General features: G+C 42.5%; 1 protein-coding gene across 2 annotated transcripts; it reads left to right on the forward strand.

Moving 5' to 3' along the window:
* The first annotated feature begins 18 nt into the window (after nt 1-18).
* Nucleotides 19-21257, forward strand: LOC110521595 (methylcrotonoyl-CoA carboxylase subunit alpha, mitochondrial). Of its 2 annotated transcripts, none has more exons than XM_021599262.2 (19): nt 19-338; nt 1007-1050; nt 2703-2842; nt 2928-3023; nt 3160-3281; nt 3402-3549; nt 3668-3789; nt 3882-3993; nt 6901-6982; nt 7155-7282; nt 8953-9136; nt 9243-9352; nt 9440-9656; nt 15705-15815; nt 19047-19096; nt 19193-19330; nt 19585-19689; nt 20030-20101; nt 20246-21257. In XM_021599262.2, exons 1-19 carry the CDS (start codon nt 286-288, stop codon nt 20360-20362), a joined length of 2151 nt encoding a protein of 716 aa, XP_021454937.1. In that variant the 5' UTR covers nt 19-285; the 3' UTR covers nt 20363-21257. The 2 variants fall into 2 exon arrangements, with proteins under 2 accessions (XP_021454937.1, XP_021454938.1); XM_021599263.2 differs by having other exon boundaries at nt 15705-15791; nt 20246-20685.
* The last annotated feature ends 97 nt before the right edge of the window (nt 21258-21354 follow it).

Genomic DNA, 21354 nt, shown 5'->3' on the forward strand with positions numbered 1-21354 from the left:
TCTATTGGTTGATCATCTTACGGGTACCCAAGAGAGACAGTCTTAGCAAATGGAACTTCATTTTTGACATCACTCTGTATTTGTTGTTATTTTCACCAAACTAGAGCATGTTTTAGTTTTATAATTTAATAGAATAGCAGTTCCACCGATCAACTCTAGTTGATAATACTTATTATAAAATGCAGTATCGTAACTAGCTAAGGCTTAATTGGTAAATCAAAATAATCGATTTCATAAAGACAAACGCTTATCATTTCCTCATTCGGCTGCTAATAGACAGCAGACATGTTTGCTGTCCTGAAAGTTCAAACCCTACAGGGTCTAAGAATATTTCAACAGTAAGTCGATAATGCTTGTCATATGTCATGTTTACTATTACTGCAAGTTATCTATTCAAAATAAATGAACTGCTAAGAAGAAAATATATTTTTTTATAGCTTTTTGTCTAGGCAGTTGGCCAGCTGGCTAACTAGCTAGCGTCGCTAGACAGCAAGTCGAACGTGCATCGGAATATTGTAGTTATCATCTTAGTGTTAAACAAGTAACGTTAATATTATATAGCCAAAACGACTAAGTCACTATCTTGTGTCGTGTATTTCAACATAACTAACGTAGTTAACCGAATTATTTCTTAATATGCACCGATTTTGTGCAAGGTTAAATAAAGGTAACTAACTTAGCATAACAGCTAACAAACCAGCTAGCTAAACAATTTGAATGGTGAAATGTTTTGTTTTCAAAGCAATGGGCAGTTAAGTTAATGCATATATATCAGCTAGCTAGTTAGATAATAGTCATTATCTTTGAGCAATGGTCATTATGCATTCGAGTATTAGCCAGCTGTGAAGGCAGCCACCTGCACTGTGGTACATGGTACAATTAGCATGTATGCCCTTGAAAGCCATTCATTTATGTAAACGGCTGAAACTACTGTAGGTGCTCTCTTGACATGACCTGTCCAACCAAGGTCTGTGTCCTGCAATGACCTGTGATTGTCTCATCTTAGGAAATGTATATGGACCAAAGGATCAGTACGGTTTGCCTCAGTTGGTAAGTAACATGGGACAATAATATTCACAGAAGTGCTGACTTTAATATGGTCTCTCTTTCAAGTTATTACTCTCCATCGAGATTGAACTGCAGAGGAAGCATTGTAAACTTAGCAAAAAAAAGAAAACGTCCTCTCACTGTCAACTGTGTTTGTTTTCAGCAAACCTAACTTGTAAATATTTGTATGGACATAACAAGATTCAACAACTGAGACATAAACTGAACAAGTTCCACAGACATGTGACTAACAGAAATTGAATAATGTGTCCCTGAATAAAGGGGGGGGGGGGGGTCGTCAACAGTAACAGTCAGTATCTGGTGTGGCCACCAGCTGCATTAAGTACTGCAGTGCATCTCATGGACTGCACCAGATTTGCCAGTTCTTGCTGTGAGATGTTACCCCACTCTTCCAACAAGGCACCTGCAAGTTTCTGGACATTTCTGGGGGGAATGGCCCTAGCCCTCACCCTCCGATCCAACAGGTCCCAGACGTGGTCAATGGGATTGAGATCCGGACTCTTCACTGGCCATGGCAGAACACTGACATTCCTGTCTTGCAGGAAATCACGCACAGAACGAGCAGTATGGCTGGTGGCATTGTCATGCTGCAGGGTCATGTCAGGATGAGCCTGAAGGAAGGGTACCACATGAGGGAGAAGGATGTCTTCCCTGTAACGCACAGCGTTGAGATTGCCTGCTATGACAACAAGCTCAGTCCGATGATGCTGTGACACACCACCCCAGACCATGATGGACCATCCACCTCCAAATCGATCCCGCTCCAGAGTACAGGCCTCTGTGTAACGCTCATTCCTTCGATGATAAACGTGAATCCGACCATCACCCCTGGTGAGACAAAACCGTGACTCGTCAGTGAAAAGCACTTTTTGCCAGTCCTGTCTGGTCCAGCGACGGTGAGTTTGTGCCCATAGGCAACGTTGTTGCCGGTGATGTCTGGTGAGGACCTCCCTTACAACAGGCCTACGAGCTCTCTGTCCAGCCTCTCTTTGTCTATTGCAGACAGTCTGAGAACTGATGGAGGGATTGTGCGTTCCTGGTGTAACTCGGGCAGTTGTTGTTGCCATCCTGTAACTGTCCTGCAGGTGTGGCATTCGGATGTACTGATCCTGTGCAGGTGTTGTTACACGTGGTCTGCCACTGTGAGGACGATCAGCTGTTCGTCCTGTCTCCCTGTAGCACTGTCTTGGGCGTCTCACAGTATGGACATTGCCATTTATTGCCCTGGCCATATCTGTAGTCCTCCTGCCTCCTTGCAGCATGCCTAAGGCACGTTCGCGCAGATGGGTAGGGACCCTGGGCATCTTTGTTTTAGGTGTTTTGTCAGTAGAAAGGCCTCTAGTGTCCTAAGTTTTCATAACTGTGACCTTAATTGCCTACTGTCTGTAAGCTCTTAGTGTCTTAATGACTGTTCACAGGTGCATGTTCATTAATTGTTTATGGTTCATTGAACAAGCATGGGAAACAGTGTTTTAAACCCTTTACAATGAAGATCTGTGAAGTTATTTTTATTTTTACGAATTATCTTTGAAAGACAGGGTCCTGAAAAAGGGACGTTTCTTTTTTTTGCTGAGTTTAATTTACTAAATTGGTACGTGTTACATCACTCATAGATCAGTTCTCTTTTCCTTTAGGGCAAGGCCGGATAGAGAAAGTACTCATTGCCAACAGAGGAGAGATTGCCTGCCGTGTGATGCGAACAGCAAAGAAGATGGGTGTGCGCTCTGTGGCAGTATACAGTGATGCAGACCGTCATTCCATGCATGTGGCCATGGTATGTCAAGGCTGTCAACTTTGACCCCTCAGTGTTATGTTTGTAGATGCAACTGTATTGATGAGGTTTCTCTCATATTCCTTAGGCAGATGAGGCCTATAACATTGGGCCAGCTGCATCCCAGCAGAGTTACTTGTCAATGGAGAAAGTCTTGGAGGTTGCCAAGAGATCTGGATCACATGTATGTCAAGTGCAGTATTGTATTTGTAGTATTTTTTTTATTCTAATTTATTATGACAATCCACTGTTTCTCAAAGTCACCATACCAGTTATCACTGAAGAATAAGTTGATGTTTGTAATTGTGTTTTTGTTATAGGCTGTCCATCCGGGATATGGCTTCCTGTCAGAGAACACAGAGTTTGCTGAGGCGTGCAAACAGGAGGGTATCATTTTCATTGGTCCTCCATCATCTGCCATCAGAGACATGGGTATCAAAAGGTATAGTTAAATGACTCCTCTCTTTTCAAGTCACTTTTCAGTTTTGTTTGTTGTAAGTCTGATCTGAATAAGGGTTATTAAAAAGTTACATCTTAAATCTACTCCTTTTCTTTTTCCTAGTACATCAAAATACATTATGTCAGCTGCGGGTGTTCCTATCATCGAGGGTTACCACGGAGACGACCAATCAGATGAGAAGCTCCAAGCTGAGGCTGTCAGGATTGGCTACCCAGTGATGATAAAGGCTGTGCGTGGCGGGGGTGGTAAAGTAAGATATTGTAAATTCGGTTTTGAACCTCTCAATGTCCAAACCAAAATGATTGTTTCATGGAATGATAGTGTGGTTGGTATTTCAAGGCTCCTATGGTTCTGATTGGTTTATCTAGGGAATGCGCATTTCACACACCGCTGAAGATTTCCATGAGCAGCTTGAGTCTGCGAGACGAGAGGCTCGCAAGTCCTTCAACGATGACGTCATGCTAGTGGAGAAATTTGTAGAGGACCCCAGGTATGTAGAAGACGCTGTATATCTATTTGTTTTGGAGATTCAGACAGTACCCTTGTTTAGATGTTGTGTGACCAGATTCCTTCCCTGACCAGACATGTGGAGGTCCAGGTCTTTGGGGACCAGCATGGAAATGCTGTCTACCTGTTTGAGAGGGACTGCAGCGTGCAGAGAAGGCATCAGAAGATCATTGAGGAAGCACCAGGGGTAAGTGCAGGGTACCGGACTCCGCCCAGTACCCTGCCCTGAACTTTAGTCACTGTTACTAGCCGGCTACCACCCGGTACTCTGCCTTGCACCTTAGACTGCTTCGACACTGGTATTTTTTTATAATGTTACATACTGTTTTACCCATTTCATACTGTATTATAGTCAAAGTTAATCCTATATAACTACTGCAGTACACACCTTTTCTATTAATATTCTGTCCACAATGTCTATACACACCATCATATACACTGAGTGTACAAAACATTAGGAACACCTTGCTAATATTGCCCTCGGAACAGCCCCAATTTGTCGGGGCATGGACTCTACAAGGTGTTGAAAGCGTTCCACAGCGATTCTGGCCCATGTTGACTCCAATGCTTCCCACAGTTGTGTCAAGTTGGCTGGATGTTCTTCGGGTGGTGGACCATTCTTGATACACATGGGAAACTGATGATCATGAAAAACACACTCAAACTGGTGCGCCTAGCACCTACAGTACTACCATACCCTTTTCAAAGGCACTTAAATATTTTGTCTTGCCCATTCACCCTCTGAACGCACGTATACACAATCCATGTCTCAATTGTCTCAAAAATCCATCTTTAACCTGACACCTCCCCTTCATCTACACTGATTGAAGTGGATTTAACAGGTGAGGGATCATAGCTTTAACCTGGATTCACCTAGCCAGTCTGCCATGGAGAGAGCACTCGGTGTATATTTATATTCCGGACACTGACACTGCTCATTCTAGAGGTCGACCGATTATTATTTTTCAATGCCGATACCGATTATTGGAGGACAAAAAAAAAGCCGATACCGATTAATCGGCAGATTTTTAAAATGTATTTGTAATAACGACAATTACAACAATACTGAATGAACACTTATTTTAACTTAATACAATACATCAATAAAATCAATTTAGCCTCAAATAAATAATGAAACATGTTCAATTTGGTTTAAATAATGCAAAAACAAAGTGTTGGAGAAGAAAGTAAAAGTGCAATATGTGCCATGTAAGAAAGCTAACGTTTAAGTTCCTTGCTCAGAACATGAGAACATATGAGAGCTGGTGGTTCCTTTTAACATGAGTCTTCAATATTCCCAGGTAAGAAGTTTTAGGTTGTAGTTATTTATTATAGGACTATTTCTCTCTATACCATTTGTATTTCATATACCTTTGACTATTGGATGTTCTTATAGGCACTTTAGCATTGCCAGTGTAACAGTATAGTTTCCGTACCTCTCCTCGCTCCTACCTGGGCTCGAACCAGGAACACAACGACAACAGCCACCCTCGAAGCAGCGTTACCCATGCAGAGCAAGGGGAACAACCACTCCAAGTCTCAGAGCGAGTGACATTTGAAACGCTATCAGCGCGCACCTCGCTAACTAGCTAGCCATTTCACATCACATCGTTACACTCGTCTATTCTCGGGAGTTGATAGGCTTGAAGTCATAAAACAGCAGAGCTGCTGGCAAAACGCACAAAAGTGCTGTTTGAATTAATGCTTATGAGCCTCCTGGTGCCTACCATCGCTCAGTCAGACTGCTCTATCAAATCATAGACTTAATTATAACATAATAACACACAGAAATGCGAGCCTTAGGTCATTAATATGGTTGAATCCGGAAACTATCATCTCGAAAACAGTGAAATACGGAACCGTTCCGTATTTTATCTAACGGGTGGCATCCCTAAGTCTAAATATTCCTGTTACATTGCACAACCTTCAATGTTATGTCATGATTACGTAACATTCTGGCAAATTAGTTCGCAATGAGCCAGGCGGCCCAAACTGTTGCATATACCTTGACTCTGTGTGCAATGAACACAAGAGAAGGGACACAATTTCACCTGGTTAATATTGCCTGCTAACCTGGATTTATTTTAACTAAATATGCACGTTTAAAAATATATACTTCTGTGTATTGATGTTAAGAAAGGCATTGGTGATTATGGTTAGGTATACGTTGGAGCAACGACAGTCTTTTTTCGCAAATGTGCACTGCATCGATTATATGCAACGCAGGACACGCTAGATAAACTAGTAATATCATCAACCATGTGTAGTTATAACTAGTGATAATGATTGATTAAGTTTAATGCTAGCAAGCAACTTACCTTTGCTTCTTACTGCATTCGTGTAACAGGCGGGCTCCTCGTGAGGCAGGTGGTTAGAGCGGTGGACTAGTTAACCGTAAGGTTGCAAGATTGAATCCCTGAGCTGACAAGGTAAAAATCTGTCGTTCTGCCCCTGAACAAGGCAGTTAACCCACCGTTCTAGGCCGTCATTGAAAATAAGAATGTGTTCTTAACTGACATGCCTAGTTAAATAAAAATTAAGTAAAGGTGTAAAAAACAAAAAATTACCAATTTCCGATTATGAAAACTTGAAAACCGGCCCTAATTAATCGGTCGACCTCTAGCTCATTCTCATATTTCTTAATTCCTTTTTGGGATTTGTGTATTGTTAGGTATTACTGCACTGTTGGAGCTAGAATCATAAGCATTTTATTTATTTAATTAGGTAAGTTTGTTAAGAACATTCTTCTTTACAATGATGGCCTACCAAGGAACAGTGGGTTAACTGCCTTGTTCAGTGGCAGAACGACAGATTTTTACCGTGTCAGCTCGGGATGCGATCTAGCAACCTTTCGGTTACTGGCCCAATGCTCTAACCACTAGGCTAGCTGCATTTCACTAGACCCGCAATAACGTCAGAAAAATATGTACATGCAACCAATAACATTAGATTTTTGCTCTCAGCTCTAAAGTAACATGTCTTGGTTTCCTGTGTAAATGCTGAATAGGAGACTTGACTGCACTGTGGTTTGCACAACCTAGGCCATGCGAGTGTGTAATTATTTTTTGTTTGTGTTTGCACCTGTGCTTTGTAGCCTGGTATAAGCGAGGAGGTGAGGTGGAAACTGGGAGAGGCAGCGGTGAGAGCAGCCAAAGCCGTCAACTATGTGGGAGCAGGTGGGCAGAGAATGGACCTCAAACATTGTTGCTTTGAAAACTCACTCACTAGAGGGTTATGAAAACATTATTTGTTGTTGTAATGTTTTAAATAGATGCTTTCCCATCCTTTGGACTACCCTGTTCACCGGTGTGACAACCACATTTACAGTATGTCCCTGATTCTATGCAGGCACTGTGGAGTTCATCATGGATGCACAGCACAACTTCTACTTCATGGAGATGAACACACGTCTGCAGGTGGAGCACCCTGTGTCTGAGATGATCACTGGAACTGACCTGGTGGAGTGGCAGCTCAGGGTAAGATGGAAAGAGGGATGCCTTCAGAAAGAGGAGGTTGGGGACATCGATGTGTTGTAATACACTGGGTGTACAAAACATGAATAACACCTGCTCTTTCCATGACAGACTGACCAGGTGAAAGCCATGATCCCTTATTGATGTCACTTGTTAAACCCACTTCAATCAGTGTTTGAGACAGGTTAAAGAAGGATTTATAAGCCTTGAGACAGTTAAAACCCATATCTTATGTGCCATTCAGAGGGTGAATGGGCAAAACAAAAGACTGAAGTGCCTTTGAACGGGGTATGGTAGTAGGTGCCAGGCGCACCGGTGTGAGTTTGTCAAGAACTGCAAAGCTGGTCGTTTTTTCACGCTCAAAAGTTTCCCATGTGTATCAAGAATGGTCCACCACCCAAAGGACATCCAGCCAACTTGACACAACTGTGGGCAGCATTGGAGTCAACATGGGCCAGCATCCCTGTGGAATGCTTTCAACACCTTGTAGAGCCCATGTCCTGACGAATTGAAGCTGTTCCGAGGGCAAAAGGGGGTGCAACTCAATATTAGGAACACCTTCCTAATTTTTCGTAGACTCAGTGTGTTGAGTGTATTTACGAGCTCCTCTAGAAGGCCTCATAATCCCAGAGATTATGGATTTTAATCTGCATAAAGATTAAATGAACAATTTGTTAAAGCTCCACCCTGATGTAGGGCTCCACGATATAGACAGAAAATCTTATAGCAATCTTTTTTATTTTCAATTTGTGATCTAGATCAAAACACTTGGGTGAATTGTTGGAATCATAGTAATATAATTTTTTTTTTTTTTTTTTTTTTTTTTACCTTTATTTAACCAGGCAAGTCAGTTAAGAACAAATTCTTATTTTCAATGACGGCCTGGGAACAGTGGGTTAACTGCCTGGTCAGGGGCAGAACGACAGATACCAGAGACCTTGTCAGCTCGGGGGTTTGAACTCGCAACCTTCCGGTTACTAGTCCAACACTCTAACCACTAGGCTACCCTGCCGCCCCATTTACACTGAATGTACAAAACATTAACAACACATGATGTAGCCTGGCCACCACTGTAAGTATTCAGAGGTACAGTAGATAATTAATAACATGGGCTTTCTCTCTGAGGTTACGCAGCACAGCGGTAGTGATAGCTAGCCACAATATTACCACATTAGATTACAGAGCAGTAATGCTATCACACAGCAGTCCTAAAGATAAGCTAACCATCAATGAGATAATTCACCCCAGCCATTACCAAATGTTCATACAATGCAAACAAATATTTTGTCCTCAGAACAGCCTCAATTTGCTGGGGCATGGACTCTACAATGTGTCAAAAGCATTCCACAGGGATACTGGCATAAGTCTTCAAAAATCCTTCTTTAACCTGTCTCCTCCCCTGAAGTGGATTTAATGAGTGACATCAATAAGGGATCATAGCTTTCGACTGGTCAGTCTGTCACGGAAAGAGCAAGTGTTCTAAATGTTTTGCACACTCAGTGTATATTAAAAATCAAAGTGGAAAGCAGCATCGTTCCTCTTTTGGATCAATCTGTTGACTGCATTTGACCTAACAGAACAGCATGCAACTGTATAGGGGGGGGGGGGGGGGGGACAGCCACAACAGGAGAGAGACGACAAACCGAGTCAACTATAAACTATTTGGCTCTCAGGTGGCTGCAGGCGAGAGGCTGCCCCTCCTGCAGGACGAGATCGAACTGATGGGCCATTCATTTGAGGCCAGGATATACGCTGAGGACCCCAACAATGACTTCCTCCCTGGGGCTGGACCCCTCCTTCATCTGTCTACACCCCCGGCAGACGAATACACACGCATCGAGACGGGCGTCAGGGAAGGTACAGTACACCCAGCTTACCTGTAACTACTTACACCTATTTTACATTAGACTGTCAAACAGAACTCTTAACCACATAGTGATGATGTACCTGTCTGTGTTCTCAGGAGATGAAGTGTCAGCCCACTATGACCCCATGATCGCTAAACTGGTGGTGTGGGGAGAAGACCGATCTGCTGCTCTGAAGAAGCTCAGATACGGTCTACGCCAGTACAACGTAAGAGCATTATACACACACTGGACACATCCCATTTCTGTTTCTGTCAGAGACTTTTGATTGACCTTTGATCACTGATCCCGGCAGATTGTAGGACTCAACACCAACATTGACTTCTTGCTGAGTCTGTCTGGGCATCCAGAGTTTGAGGCGGGGAATGTGACCACCAGCTTCATCCCCCAGCACTATGAGCAGCTGTTCCCTAAACCCATCCCTCCCTCCAGGGCCACACTGTGTCAGGCTGCCCTGGGCCTGCTCCTCAGAGAGAGGGCCAGCACTCAGACCTTCAGAGACAAGTCCAACGGTGAGGAACAACAACAGGCCTGTCTCTACAGGTCACTGAGAACTACACTACATTACCAAAAGTATGTGTACACCTGCTTGTCGAACATCTCATTCCAAAATCATGACAATTAAATTGGAGTTGATCTCCCCCTTTGCTGCTATAACAACATCCACTCTTCTGGGACTGCGGGGGACTTGCTGCTTTTCTGTCACAAGCATTTGTGAGGTAGGGCACTGATGTTGGGCGATTAGGCCTGGCTCAGAGTCGGCGTTCCAATTCATCACAAAGGTTTTTGATGGGGTTGAGGTCAGGGCTCTGTGCAGGCCAGTCAAGTTCTTCCACACCGATCTTGATAAACCATTTCTGTATGGTCTTCACTTTGTGCACAGGGTCATTGTCATGCTGAAACAGGAAATAGTTGGAAGCACAAAATCAACTAGAATGCCATTGTATACTGTAGCGTTAAGATTTCCCTTAATTGGAACTAAGGTGCCTAGCCCGAGCCATGAAAAACAGCCCCAGACCATTATTCCTCCTCCAAACTTTACAGTTGGCACTATGTATTGGGGCAGGGTAGCCTAGTGGTTAGAGAGTTGGACTAGGTTGCAAGTTCAAATCCCAGAGCTGACAAGGTACAAATCTGTCATTCTGCCCCTGAACAGGCAGTTAACCCACTGTTCCTAGGCCGTCATTGAAAATAAGAATTTGTTCTTAACTGACTTGCCTAGTTAAATAAAGGTAAAATATATATATATATATATATATATATATATATATATATATATATATATATATTTATATATTTATATATATATATATTTATATTTAAAAAAAAGGTAGCATTCTCCTGGCATCCGCCAGAATGCCAGATGGTGAAGCGTGATTCAAAAAACATGTTTCCACTGCTCTGGAGTCCAATAGCGGAAAGCTTTACACCACTCCAGCCGACGCTTGGCATTGCGTATGGTGATCTTAGGCTTGGAAACCCATTTCATGAAGCTCCGGACAAACAGTTATTGTGCTGACGTTGCTCCCAGAGTCAGTTTGGAACTCGAAAGTGAGTGTTGCAACCGAGGACAGACAATTTTTACGTGCTTCAGCACTTGGCGGTCCCATTTTGTGAGCTTGTGTTGCCTACCACTTTGTGGCTGTGCCGTTGTTGCTCCTAGACGTTTACACTTCACAATAACAGCACTTACAGTTGACCGGGGTTGTACAGTTTGACAAACTGACTTGTTGGAAAGGTTGCATCCTATGACAGTGCCACGTTGAATGTCACCGAGCTCTTCAGTAAGGCCATTCTACTGCAAATGTTTGTCTATGGAGATGTTATACACCTGTCAGCAACAGGTGTGGCTGAAATAGCTGAATCCACTAATTTGAAGGGTTGTCCACATACTTTTGCATAGTGTGTGTGCTTGCATACATATATCCATACAGTTGAAGTCGGACATTTACATACACCTTAGCCAAATACATTTAAACTCAGTTTTTCACAATTCCTGACATTTAATCCTAGTAAAAAAATCCCTGTCTTAGGTCAGTTAGGATCACCACTTCATTTTAAGAATGTGATATCTCAGAACAATAGTAGAGTGATTTATTTCAGCTTTTATTTCTTTCATCACATTCCCAGTGGGTCAGAAGTTTACAATAGACTCAATTAGTATTTGGTAGCATTGCCTTTAAATTGTTTAACTTGGGTCCAACGTTTCGGGTAGCCTTCCACAAGCTTCCCACAATAAGTTGGGTGAATTTTGGCCCATTCCTCCTGACAGAGCTGGTGTAACTGAGTCAGGTTCGTAGGCCTCCTTGCTCGCACATGCTTTTTCAGTTCTGCCCACAAATTTTCAATAGGAATGAGGTCAGGGCTTTGTGATGGCCATTCCAATACCTTGACTTTGTTGTCCTTAAGCCATTTTGCCACAACTTTGGAAGTCAGCTTGGATTCATTGTCCATTTGGAAGACCCATTTGCGACTAAGCTTTAACTTCCTGACTGTCTTGAGATGTTGCTTATATCCACATAATTTCCTTTCCTCATGATGCCATCTATTTTGTGAAGTGCACCCGTCCCGCCTGCAGCTTAGCACCCCCACAAAATAATGCTGCCAACCCTGTGCTTCACGGTTGGGATGGTGTTCTTTGACTTGCAAGCCTCCCCCTTTTTCCTCTAAACATAACGATGGTCATTATGGCCAAACAGTTCTATTTTTGTTTCATCAGACCAGAGGACATTTCTCCAAAAGTATGACCTTTGTCCTCATGTGCAGTTGCAAACCGTAGTCTGGCTTTTTTTAATGGCAGTTTTGGAGCCGTGGCTTCTTCCTTGCTGAGCGACCTTTCAGGTTATGTCGATATAGGACTCGTCTTACTGTGGATATAGATACTTTTGTACCTGTTTCCTCCATCTTCACAAGGTCCTTTGCTGTTGTTCTGGGATTGATTGGCACTTTTCACACCAAAGTACGTTCATCTCTAGGAGACAGAACGCGTCTCCTTCCTGAGCGGTATGACAGCTGCGTGGTCCCATGGTGTTTATACTTGCGTACTATTGTTTGTACAGATGAACATGGTACCTTCAGGCATTTGGAAATTGCTCCCAAGGATGAACCAGACTTATGGAGGTCTACAATTTCTTTTCTGAGGTCTTGGCTGATTTCTTTTGATTTTCCCATGATGTCAAGCAAAGAGGCACTGAGTTTGAAGGTAGGCCTTGAAATACATCCACAGGTACACCTCCTATTGAATAAAATGTCAATTAGCCTATCAGAAGCTTCTAAAGCCATGACATAATTTTCTGGAATTTTCCAAGCTGTTTAAAGGCACAGTCAACTTAGTGTATGTAAACTTCTGACCCACTGGAATTGTGATACAGTGAAATAATCTGTCTGTTAACAATTGTTGGAAAAATGACTTGTCATGCACAAAGTAGATGTCCTAACCGACTTGCCAAAACTATAGTTTGTTAACAAGAAATTTGTGGAGTGGTTGAAAAACAAGTTTTAATGACTCCAACCTAAGTGTATATAAACTTCCAACTGTACGTCATACAGTACCAGTCAAAAGTTTAGACAGATCTACTCATTCAAGGATTTTTCTTTATTTTTTAACTATTTTCTACATTGAAGAATAGTGAAGACATCAAAACTATTAAATGACACACATGGAATCATGTAGTAACCAATAGTGTTAAACAAATCTAAATATATTTGAGATTCTTCAAAGTAGCCACCCTTTGCCTTGACAGCTTGGCACAATCTTGGCATTCTCTCAACCAGCTTCATGAGGTAGTCACCTGGATTGCATTTCAATGAACAGGTGTGCCTTATTGAATTTATTTCCTTAATGTGCTTGAGTCAATCAGTTGTCTTGTGACAAAGTTTGAGTGGTATATAGAAGATGGCCCTATTTGGTAAAAGACCAAGTCCATATTATGGCAAGAACAGCTCAAATAAGCAAAGAGAAATGACAGTCCATCATTACTTTAAGACATGAATGTCAGTCAATCTGGAAAATTTCAAGAACGTTTAACGTTTCTTCAAGTGCAGTTGCAAAAACCATACCATTAAGCGCTATGATGAAACTGGCTCTCTTGAGGACCGCCAATGGAAAGGAAGACCCATAGTTACCTCTGCTGCAGAGGATACGTTCATTAGAGTTACCAGCATCAGAAATATCAGCCCAAATAAATGTTTCAGAGTTCAAGTAACAGACACATCATCAACTGTTCAGAGGAGATTGTGTCAATCAGGCCTTCTTGGTCAAATTGCTGCAAAGAAACCACTTCTAAAGGACACAAATAATAATAAGAGGAGACTTTATTTGGCCAAGAAACATAAGCAATGGACATTAGACTGGTAGAAATCTGTCCAACTTTGAGATTTTTGGTTCCAACCGCCGTGTCTTTGTGACAGAGTAGGTGAACGGATGATCTCCGCATGTTCATGAGGGGATGGCTGCCGTCTTATCGGCTCTTAACCAACCATGCTATTTTTTAAATATTTATTTTGCATTGTTTAACTTGTTTTGTACATAATGTTGCTGCTACTGTCACATCACTAAAAAGAGCTTCTGGACATCAGAATTGTGATTATTCCCCTCAGATTAGACTTAGAGTTTAGAGTTTTTCTTCTATGAGTCGGATGGGAGGGATATACTACAGACACCTGACCAGCCCAGATCGTCTTCATTCGCTGGAGAAGGAAACTGAGATTTCGTGTAAAAAGATCAGAGTGCCTTGTGAGGATCAGGTGACAAGTGGCTAATCTGCCTTTGCCTTCCATCCTGCTAGTTAACATTTTGCATGACGCACCAGCAATTTGCATACCACACCAACAGATCCACAGATGATGCAATTTCACACTTGGATAAAAGGAACACCTATGTGCGAATGCTATTCATTGACTATAATACGCCGTTCAACACCATAGTGCCCTCAAAGCTCATCACTAAGCTAAGGACCCTGGGACTAAACACCTCCCTCTGCAACTGGATCCTGGACTTCCTGACGGGGCCGTCCCCAGGTGGTAAGGGTAGGTATCAACACGGGGGCCCCTCAGGGTTGCATGCTCAGTTCCCTCCTGTACTCCCACTTTACTCATGACTGCACGACTCCAGCACCATTAAGTTTGCTGATGACCCAACAGTGCTAGGCCTGATCACCAACAACGAGACGGTCAATAGGGAGGAGGTCCGAGACCTGACCGTGTGGTACCAGGACAACAACCTCTCCCTCAACGTGATCAAGACAAAGGAGATGATTGTGAACTACAGAGAAAGAAGGAACGAGCACACCCCCATTCTCATCGACGGGGCTGCAGTGGAACAGGTTGAGAGCTTCAAGTTCTTTGGCGTTCACATCATCGACAAACTAACATGGTCCAAGACAGTCATGAAGAGGGCACGACAAAACCTATTCCCCCTCAGGAGACTGAAAAGATTTGGCATGGGTCCTCAGATCCTCAAAAGATTTTACAGCTGCACCATCTAGAGCATCCTGACGGGTTGCATCACTGCCTGTTATGGCAAATGCTCGGCCTCCAACTGCAAGGGTAGTGTGTATGGCCCAGTACATCACTGGGGCCAAGCTTCCTGCCATCCCGGACCTCTATACCAGGCGGTGTCAGATGAAGGCCTTAAAAATTGTCAGACTCAAGCCACCCTTGTCATAGACTGTCTATGTCCAAGAGGCTTCTAAACAGCTTCTACACCCAAGCCATAAGACTCCTGAACAGCTAATCAAATGGCTACCCAGACTATTTGCATTGCCCCCACCCTCTTCTGCGCTGATGCTACTCTGTTATTATCTGTACATAGTCACTTTAATAACTCTATCTACATGTTACCTCAACTAACCGGTGCCCCTGCACATTGACTCTGTACCTGTACCCCCTGTGTATAGCCCCGCTATTGTTATTTACTACTGCTCTTTAATTATTATATATTTTTTTTGTATATTCTTAACTGCATTGTTGGTTAAGGACTTGTAAGTAAGCATTTCACTAAGGTCTACCTGTTGTATTCGGCGCATGTGACAAATACATTTTGATTTGATGCGTGGTTCCCACCATGAAGCATGGAGTAGATGGTGTGATTGTGTGGGGGTGCTTTGCTGGTGACACTGTCTGACATTTTATTTAGAATTCAACCAGCATGGCTACCACAGCCTTCTGCAGCGATCTGCCATTCCATCTGGTTTGTGCTTAGTGCGATTATCATTTGTTTTTCAACAGGACATTGACCCAACATACCTCCAGGCTGTGTAAGGGCTACATTTTGACCTAGAAGGAGAGTGATGGAGTGCTGCATCAGATGACCTGGCCTCCATATATATATATATATATATATATATATATATATATATATATACACACACACACACTTCTATTTTACTTGGTATTATTGTTTCACTCACATCTGACCTGTATTGTTGGCGCTTAAGAATTGCACTGAACCCTGCAATTACAGTAAATCTGCGACCATGTGCATGTGACTAATAAACTCTGATTAGATTTATGAAACTGTTGGAGGAGATCCTAAATTCTGTTCTTTTCTCCCATCGCAGATCCCTTCTCTCCTTTTGCCTGCAGTAACGGCCGGAGGGTGAACATCCTATACAGTAGGAATATGACCCTCCAGCTGGGTGAAACTAGTGAGTCCGAACCTCCTTCACCAGGTCATAGACTGATTTTTTTTGTTCATGACATAAAAAGCGTAAGCCTATGCAACATTATCCTATTGAAGTCAGTATTGTAGCATTGAGGTTTGCAGTAGGCCAGGGATCATCATCAACTACTGTAGATTCAGCCGTGGGACATTTTTTTTAAATAAATAATTTGTAGACTGCAAATTGAACGCAAGACGCCCAAACAAATATATTTGACTAAAACATGATCAAACCTTGCTTACAGTGCCTTGCGAAAGTATTCGGCCCCCTTGAACTTTGCGACCTTTTGCCACATTTCAGGCTTCAAACATAAAGATATAAAACTGTATTTTTTTGGGAAGAATCAACAACAAGTGGGACACAATCATGAAGTGGACCGACATTTATTGGATATTTCAAACTTTTTTAACAAATCAAAAACTGAAAAATTGGGCGTGCAAAATTATTCAGCCCCCTTAAGTTAATACTTTGTAGCGCCACCTTTTGCTGCGATTACAGCTGTAAGTCGCTTGGGGTATGTCTCTATCAGTTTTGCACATCGAGAGACTGACATTTTTTCCCATTCCTCCTTGCAAAACAGCTCGAGCTCAGTGAGGTTGGATGGAGAGCATTTGTGAACAGCAGTTTTCAGTTCTTTCCACAGATTCTCGATTGGATTCAGGTCTGGACTTTGACTTGGCCATTCTAACACCTGGATGTGTTTATTTTTGAACCATTCCATTGTAGATTTTGCTTTATGTTTTGGATCATTGTCTTGTTGGAAGACAAATCTCTGTCCCAGTCTCAGGTCTTTTGCAGACTCCATCAGGTTTTCTTCCAGAATGGTCCTGTATTTGGCTCCATCCATCTTCCCATCAATTTTAACCATCTTGCCTGTCCCTGCTGAAGAAAAGCAGGCCCAAACCATGATGCTGCCACCACCATGTTTGACAGTGGGGATGGTGTGTTCAGCTGTGTTGCTTTTACGCCAAACATAACGTTTTGCATTGTTGCCAAAAAGTTCAATTTTGGTTTCATCTGACCAGAGCACCTTCTTCCACATGTTTGGTGTGTCTCCCAGGTGGCTTGTGGCAAACTTTAAACAACACTTTTTATGGATATCTTTAAGAAATGTCTTTCTTCTTGCCACTCTTCCATAAAGGCCAGATTTGTGCAATATACGACTGATTGTTGTCCTATGGACAGAGTCTCCCACCTCAGCTGTAGATCTCTGCAGTTCATCCAGAGTGATCATGGGCCTCTTGGCTGCATCTCTGATCAGTCTTCTCCTTGTATGAGCTGAAAGTTTAGAGGGACGGCCAGGTCTTGGTAGATTTGCAGTGGTCTGATACTCCTTCCATTTCAATATTATCGCTTGCACAGTGCTCCTTGGGATGTTTAAAGCTTGGGAAATCTTTTTGTATCCAAATCCGGCTTTAAACTTCTTCACAACAGTATCTCGGACCTGCCTGGTGTGTTCCTTGTTCTTCATGATGCTCTCTGCGCTTTTGACGGACCTCTGAGACTATCACAGTGCAGGTGCATTTATACGGAGACTTGATTACACACAGGTGGATTGTATTTATCATCATTAGTCATTTAGGTCAACATTGGATCATTCAGAGATCCTCACTGAACTTCTGGAGAGAGTTTGCTGCACTGAAAGTAAAGGGGCTGAATAATTTTGCACGCCCAATTTCAGTTTTTGATTTGTTAAAAAAGTTTGAAATATCCAATAAATGTTCTTCCACTTCATGATTGTGTCCCACTTGTTGTTGATTCTTCACAAAAAAATAGTTTTATATCTTTGTTTGAAGCCTGAAATGTGGCAAAAGGTCGCAAAGTTCAAGGGGGCCGAATACTTTCGCAAGGCACTGTATATATATTTCAAAATTTGATGTAGACAGTATGATCACACCGGTAATAGATCAGTTGTTGTATTACTTGTTAGGCACAGCTGAGTGAGCATTCATTTCATTTTACTGGGCTGATGGTGCCATCATCAGTCTCAGTGAAGGGAAAGCGCAGCAGACTGAGGGTCTGCCTCTCAATGTCCCTCCGCTCTCCCTTTTCTCTGCTGACACTGACCAAAAAGGGACACTGTCTTCCAGCTGATGGCGAAACTCGAGTTCGAACTATTACACAAAATCATGTTACTCCTATGAACAGAGAAAGTTCCTCTATTAAAAAAGACCCAAGCCACTAATAATAAAACAAACCTATCGATACATGTTCCTACTCATTCATTACAGCTGCAGTGCTGGTTGTAGCGTGAGTGGAAGTTGGAAGAACGCGTATTTGATTCCTTATAAAAGTGTTGCCAGTGCCGAGTAAACTTAAACCATGCAGTCACTCAAAACCAGCAGCTCTTTGCTGTATTCGTTGACAGTCTCTCTCTAGTCATGGTTTTAAACGTTTTTAAATCTCGCAGTAGGCTTTCTTTTACGCCTGCTACGTTACTGCAGACACAGTATTCTGAGCCATCCAACCAATTGGCCAGCGGAAGGCATATAGTGCACTTGATTTGCTCTCTGGGACCGCCGGAAGGCAGAGTTGGTACCTTCAGACATGAAAATGGTTATAAATGGGAATACTTTGCCTGCCCGGTGCACAGGGCAGCTGAATCGGGTGAACTTACTGCCAACAATGCGAGTCAAAAAAATTATAGTAACGCAAGGCTTTATCGTTGGGTTTTTTACAGAAATGTTTATAGATCGACTAGGAATGCCTAGGTTGATCGCGATCGACTAGTTGGTGACCACTGTCATAGAGAAAGCAGCCAGTGGAACCTGGTTTGATTGAAATGCCAAGTCAATCTTCATGTTGATGAGGAGCCCAAGTCTGTCCTCCTAGACCTTATTCTAATGACTGTTTTTTAAATAATTAATGTGGTAATGACATTGATTAATTAGTGTGTCTGATTCCTCCCAGTCTATAAGCAAGCCCATCTCCTCACTATAGTTGAACTTTCAGCAGTCCATATGACATCATTAGTCACGCTCATCCTCATGTTTCACTTTTGCTGAGAATATTTATTTTAATACAGAGAAGTACTTTAAGATCTTTAAATCTGCTTTTTGTTTACTTGTCACATGAAATGTATAAGTCATTTCCACTGAGGATAAGTTATTCATATTTTATGTCATACAAATAAATCTTTAGAATAGGACATCATAGATTTGCCTTTTATAGAAAATGCATGAGTCCATTTATCAAGTGGCAGAGGAAAGACTTCACAACCTGTTTTTTTTCTCTCTGCAGAAGTGGAAGTAACAGTTACATACAATTCAGATGGGACTTATTCTATGGAGGTACATGTTCTGTGTGTGTTGTAAAAATTGCCATACATGTCTAAAGTTCTCTGTGGCACATGATTTACAACTGATGGGTCTTGTCCCCTTCATCAGATTGGAGGGGAAATGTTCCAGGTGTCAGGGGAGGTGGAGACAGAGGGACAGACATCATTCCTGCACTGCTCTGTCAACGGGGTGAAGTCTCGGCCCAAACTGGTCATCCTTGATAACACAGTACACCTCTTCTCTATGGTGAGTCTCGCTCCACTACAGCAGGGTTTCTCAAACTCGGTCCTGGGGCCCCCTGGAAGCACGTTTTGGTTTTTGCCCAAGCACTACACAGCTGATTCAAATAATCAAAACTTGATGACTTGGTTATTTGAATCGGCTGTGTAGTGCTAGGGCAAAAACCAAAACGTGCACCCAGGTAGAGCCCCAGGACCCTGCTCTAGAACACTGTCACTTTCCTTCTCAGGTCTTCTAACCCATCCTCTTCTCCCCATCAGGAGGGCAGCGCAGAGGTGAGCGTTCCAGTGCCCAAGTTCCTGGCTGGTGTGAGCACAGGAGCACAGGGAGGAGCTGTGGCACCCATGACCGGGACCATTGAGAAGGTAATACATTATGGATCATCTCTTTTTTTTCTCTCACCACCATTATTTCTGTCTATAAAAGCTGACCCAGCCACTGACAGATTATCTTGAATATGTTGCTCTGGGATATGATTTCCTGCCAGATGGTCAGTAAGCACTCAGGCATTCTGATTCATGGGATATTAGCTCACTCAGCAGATTAATCTGTACCTCCTATTGATGACATGGGGTGCATCGTTCAGACGTGCCAATTGATAAATGTCAGTTGTGGAAAAACAGACAGGACAGGAGTCTCAAACATTAACAGGGCCATTTTATAATCTATAGGTAAGGTCCTTAATTTAATCTCCTCTTCCTCTAGGTGCTGGTGAAGGCAGGTGACACTGTGCAAATGGGAGATGCCTTGATGGTGATGAATGCCATGAAAATGGAGGTGAGCTTGTAATTTCCTACACTGAGGAGTCCACTCCCAACCCACACACTCTCGCTCACTTTGACTTTTCAAACCCTGTAGCCACTTACATTGTGCTGTAAATGAACTGTGGGTCCTCAGACTGTGTTCTCTCGCTCTCTGCAGCACACCATCCGAGCACCTAAAGCTGGAGTTATCAAGAAGGTGTTTTTCAAAGAGGGCTCCCAGGCCAACCGACACGCAGCCCTGGTGGAGTTTGAGGAAGCCGCTGAAGAGGAATAATCTCGTGTGACTATCCATGTGTGAACTTTCAGTTACTGTAGAAGTCATAGGAAAGAGGCATTTACTATAGGAGTTGCAAACTGCTGTACCATCACTACAGGTCCATGTGGATAACATTGTACACAGTATGAGATGACAGAAAATTCCCTTTGAGTTGTGGCAAATGTAGATTTAACAATACTGGTATATTTGCTTTGGGTCATTTTATCAGATGGCTGTATGAAAGTAAACATCTGGCTTTTGTACTGTCCTCTGCAAAGTGCTCTTGTAGTCTTTCTCTAAGTAGAACCAAGCTACAGTAACCACTAAACCACTAGCTTTTTGGTGGGTGTTCTTGTTCTTCCTCTCCTTCAAACTTGTTTTTTTTTTCTTCTAGCTTCACTATAGCCAGGTCCCATATGCTCTTGTCAAACCAAACATGTTTTATGATAAGGAGTTTGAATGATAGCACAAATGGGTCTAGCACTCAGGCTACATCTCATGATTTCAGATTCACTCCAGGCTGTGAAATTCAAATAAGGGCTATTTGCTAACAGCCTCACCTCACAGGCCTACCACGTTGTGTTTAATGACCAGAATCTGGTTACTTTACAGTCCAATAAGTAATACCAGGGCAAAGATGGCCTGCCATCTGAATTCATATAACACGGTCATCTCTCATCATGTGACATAGATAGACCATCAAATAACCAAGAGAGAAGGGCCAGAGCACATGTTTTTATAGGTGTTGTAATATGTCAGAGTTAGTGTTGAATTCCCGCAAACACACACTCCTGTGGTGAGTTATGTCTACTAAACTGTGCTGTCATCCATTAGTCACGTTGATTTGTAATTAGCTGAGGGTTGTCAAATTGTTTTTCTAAAAGATCATTTCAGATAAATTCTCTAAAATGTCTAATTTTGTGATTTTATAGAGGTATACTACTATGCTGGGCACAGTAGTGTTTGTGTATATTAGTTGCATACACGGTCTGCTGGAAAGGACCAAGGTT

The sequence above is a fragment of the Oncorhynchus mykiss genome, chromosome 30, assembly GCF_013265735.2.
Source record: "Oncorhynchus mykiss isolate Arlee chromosome 30, USDA_OmykA_1.1, whole genome shotgun sequence".
Lineage (NCBI taxonomy): Eukaryota > Metazoa > Chordata > Actinopteri > Salmoniformes > Salmonidae > Oncorhynchus > Oncorhynchus mykiss.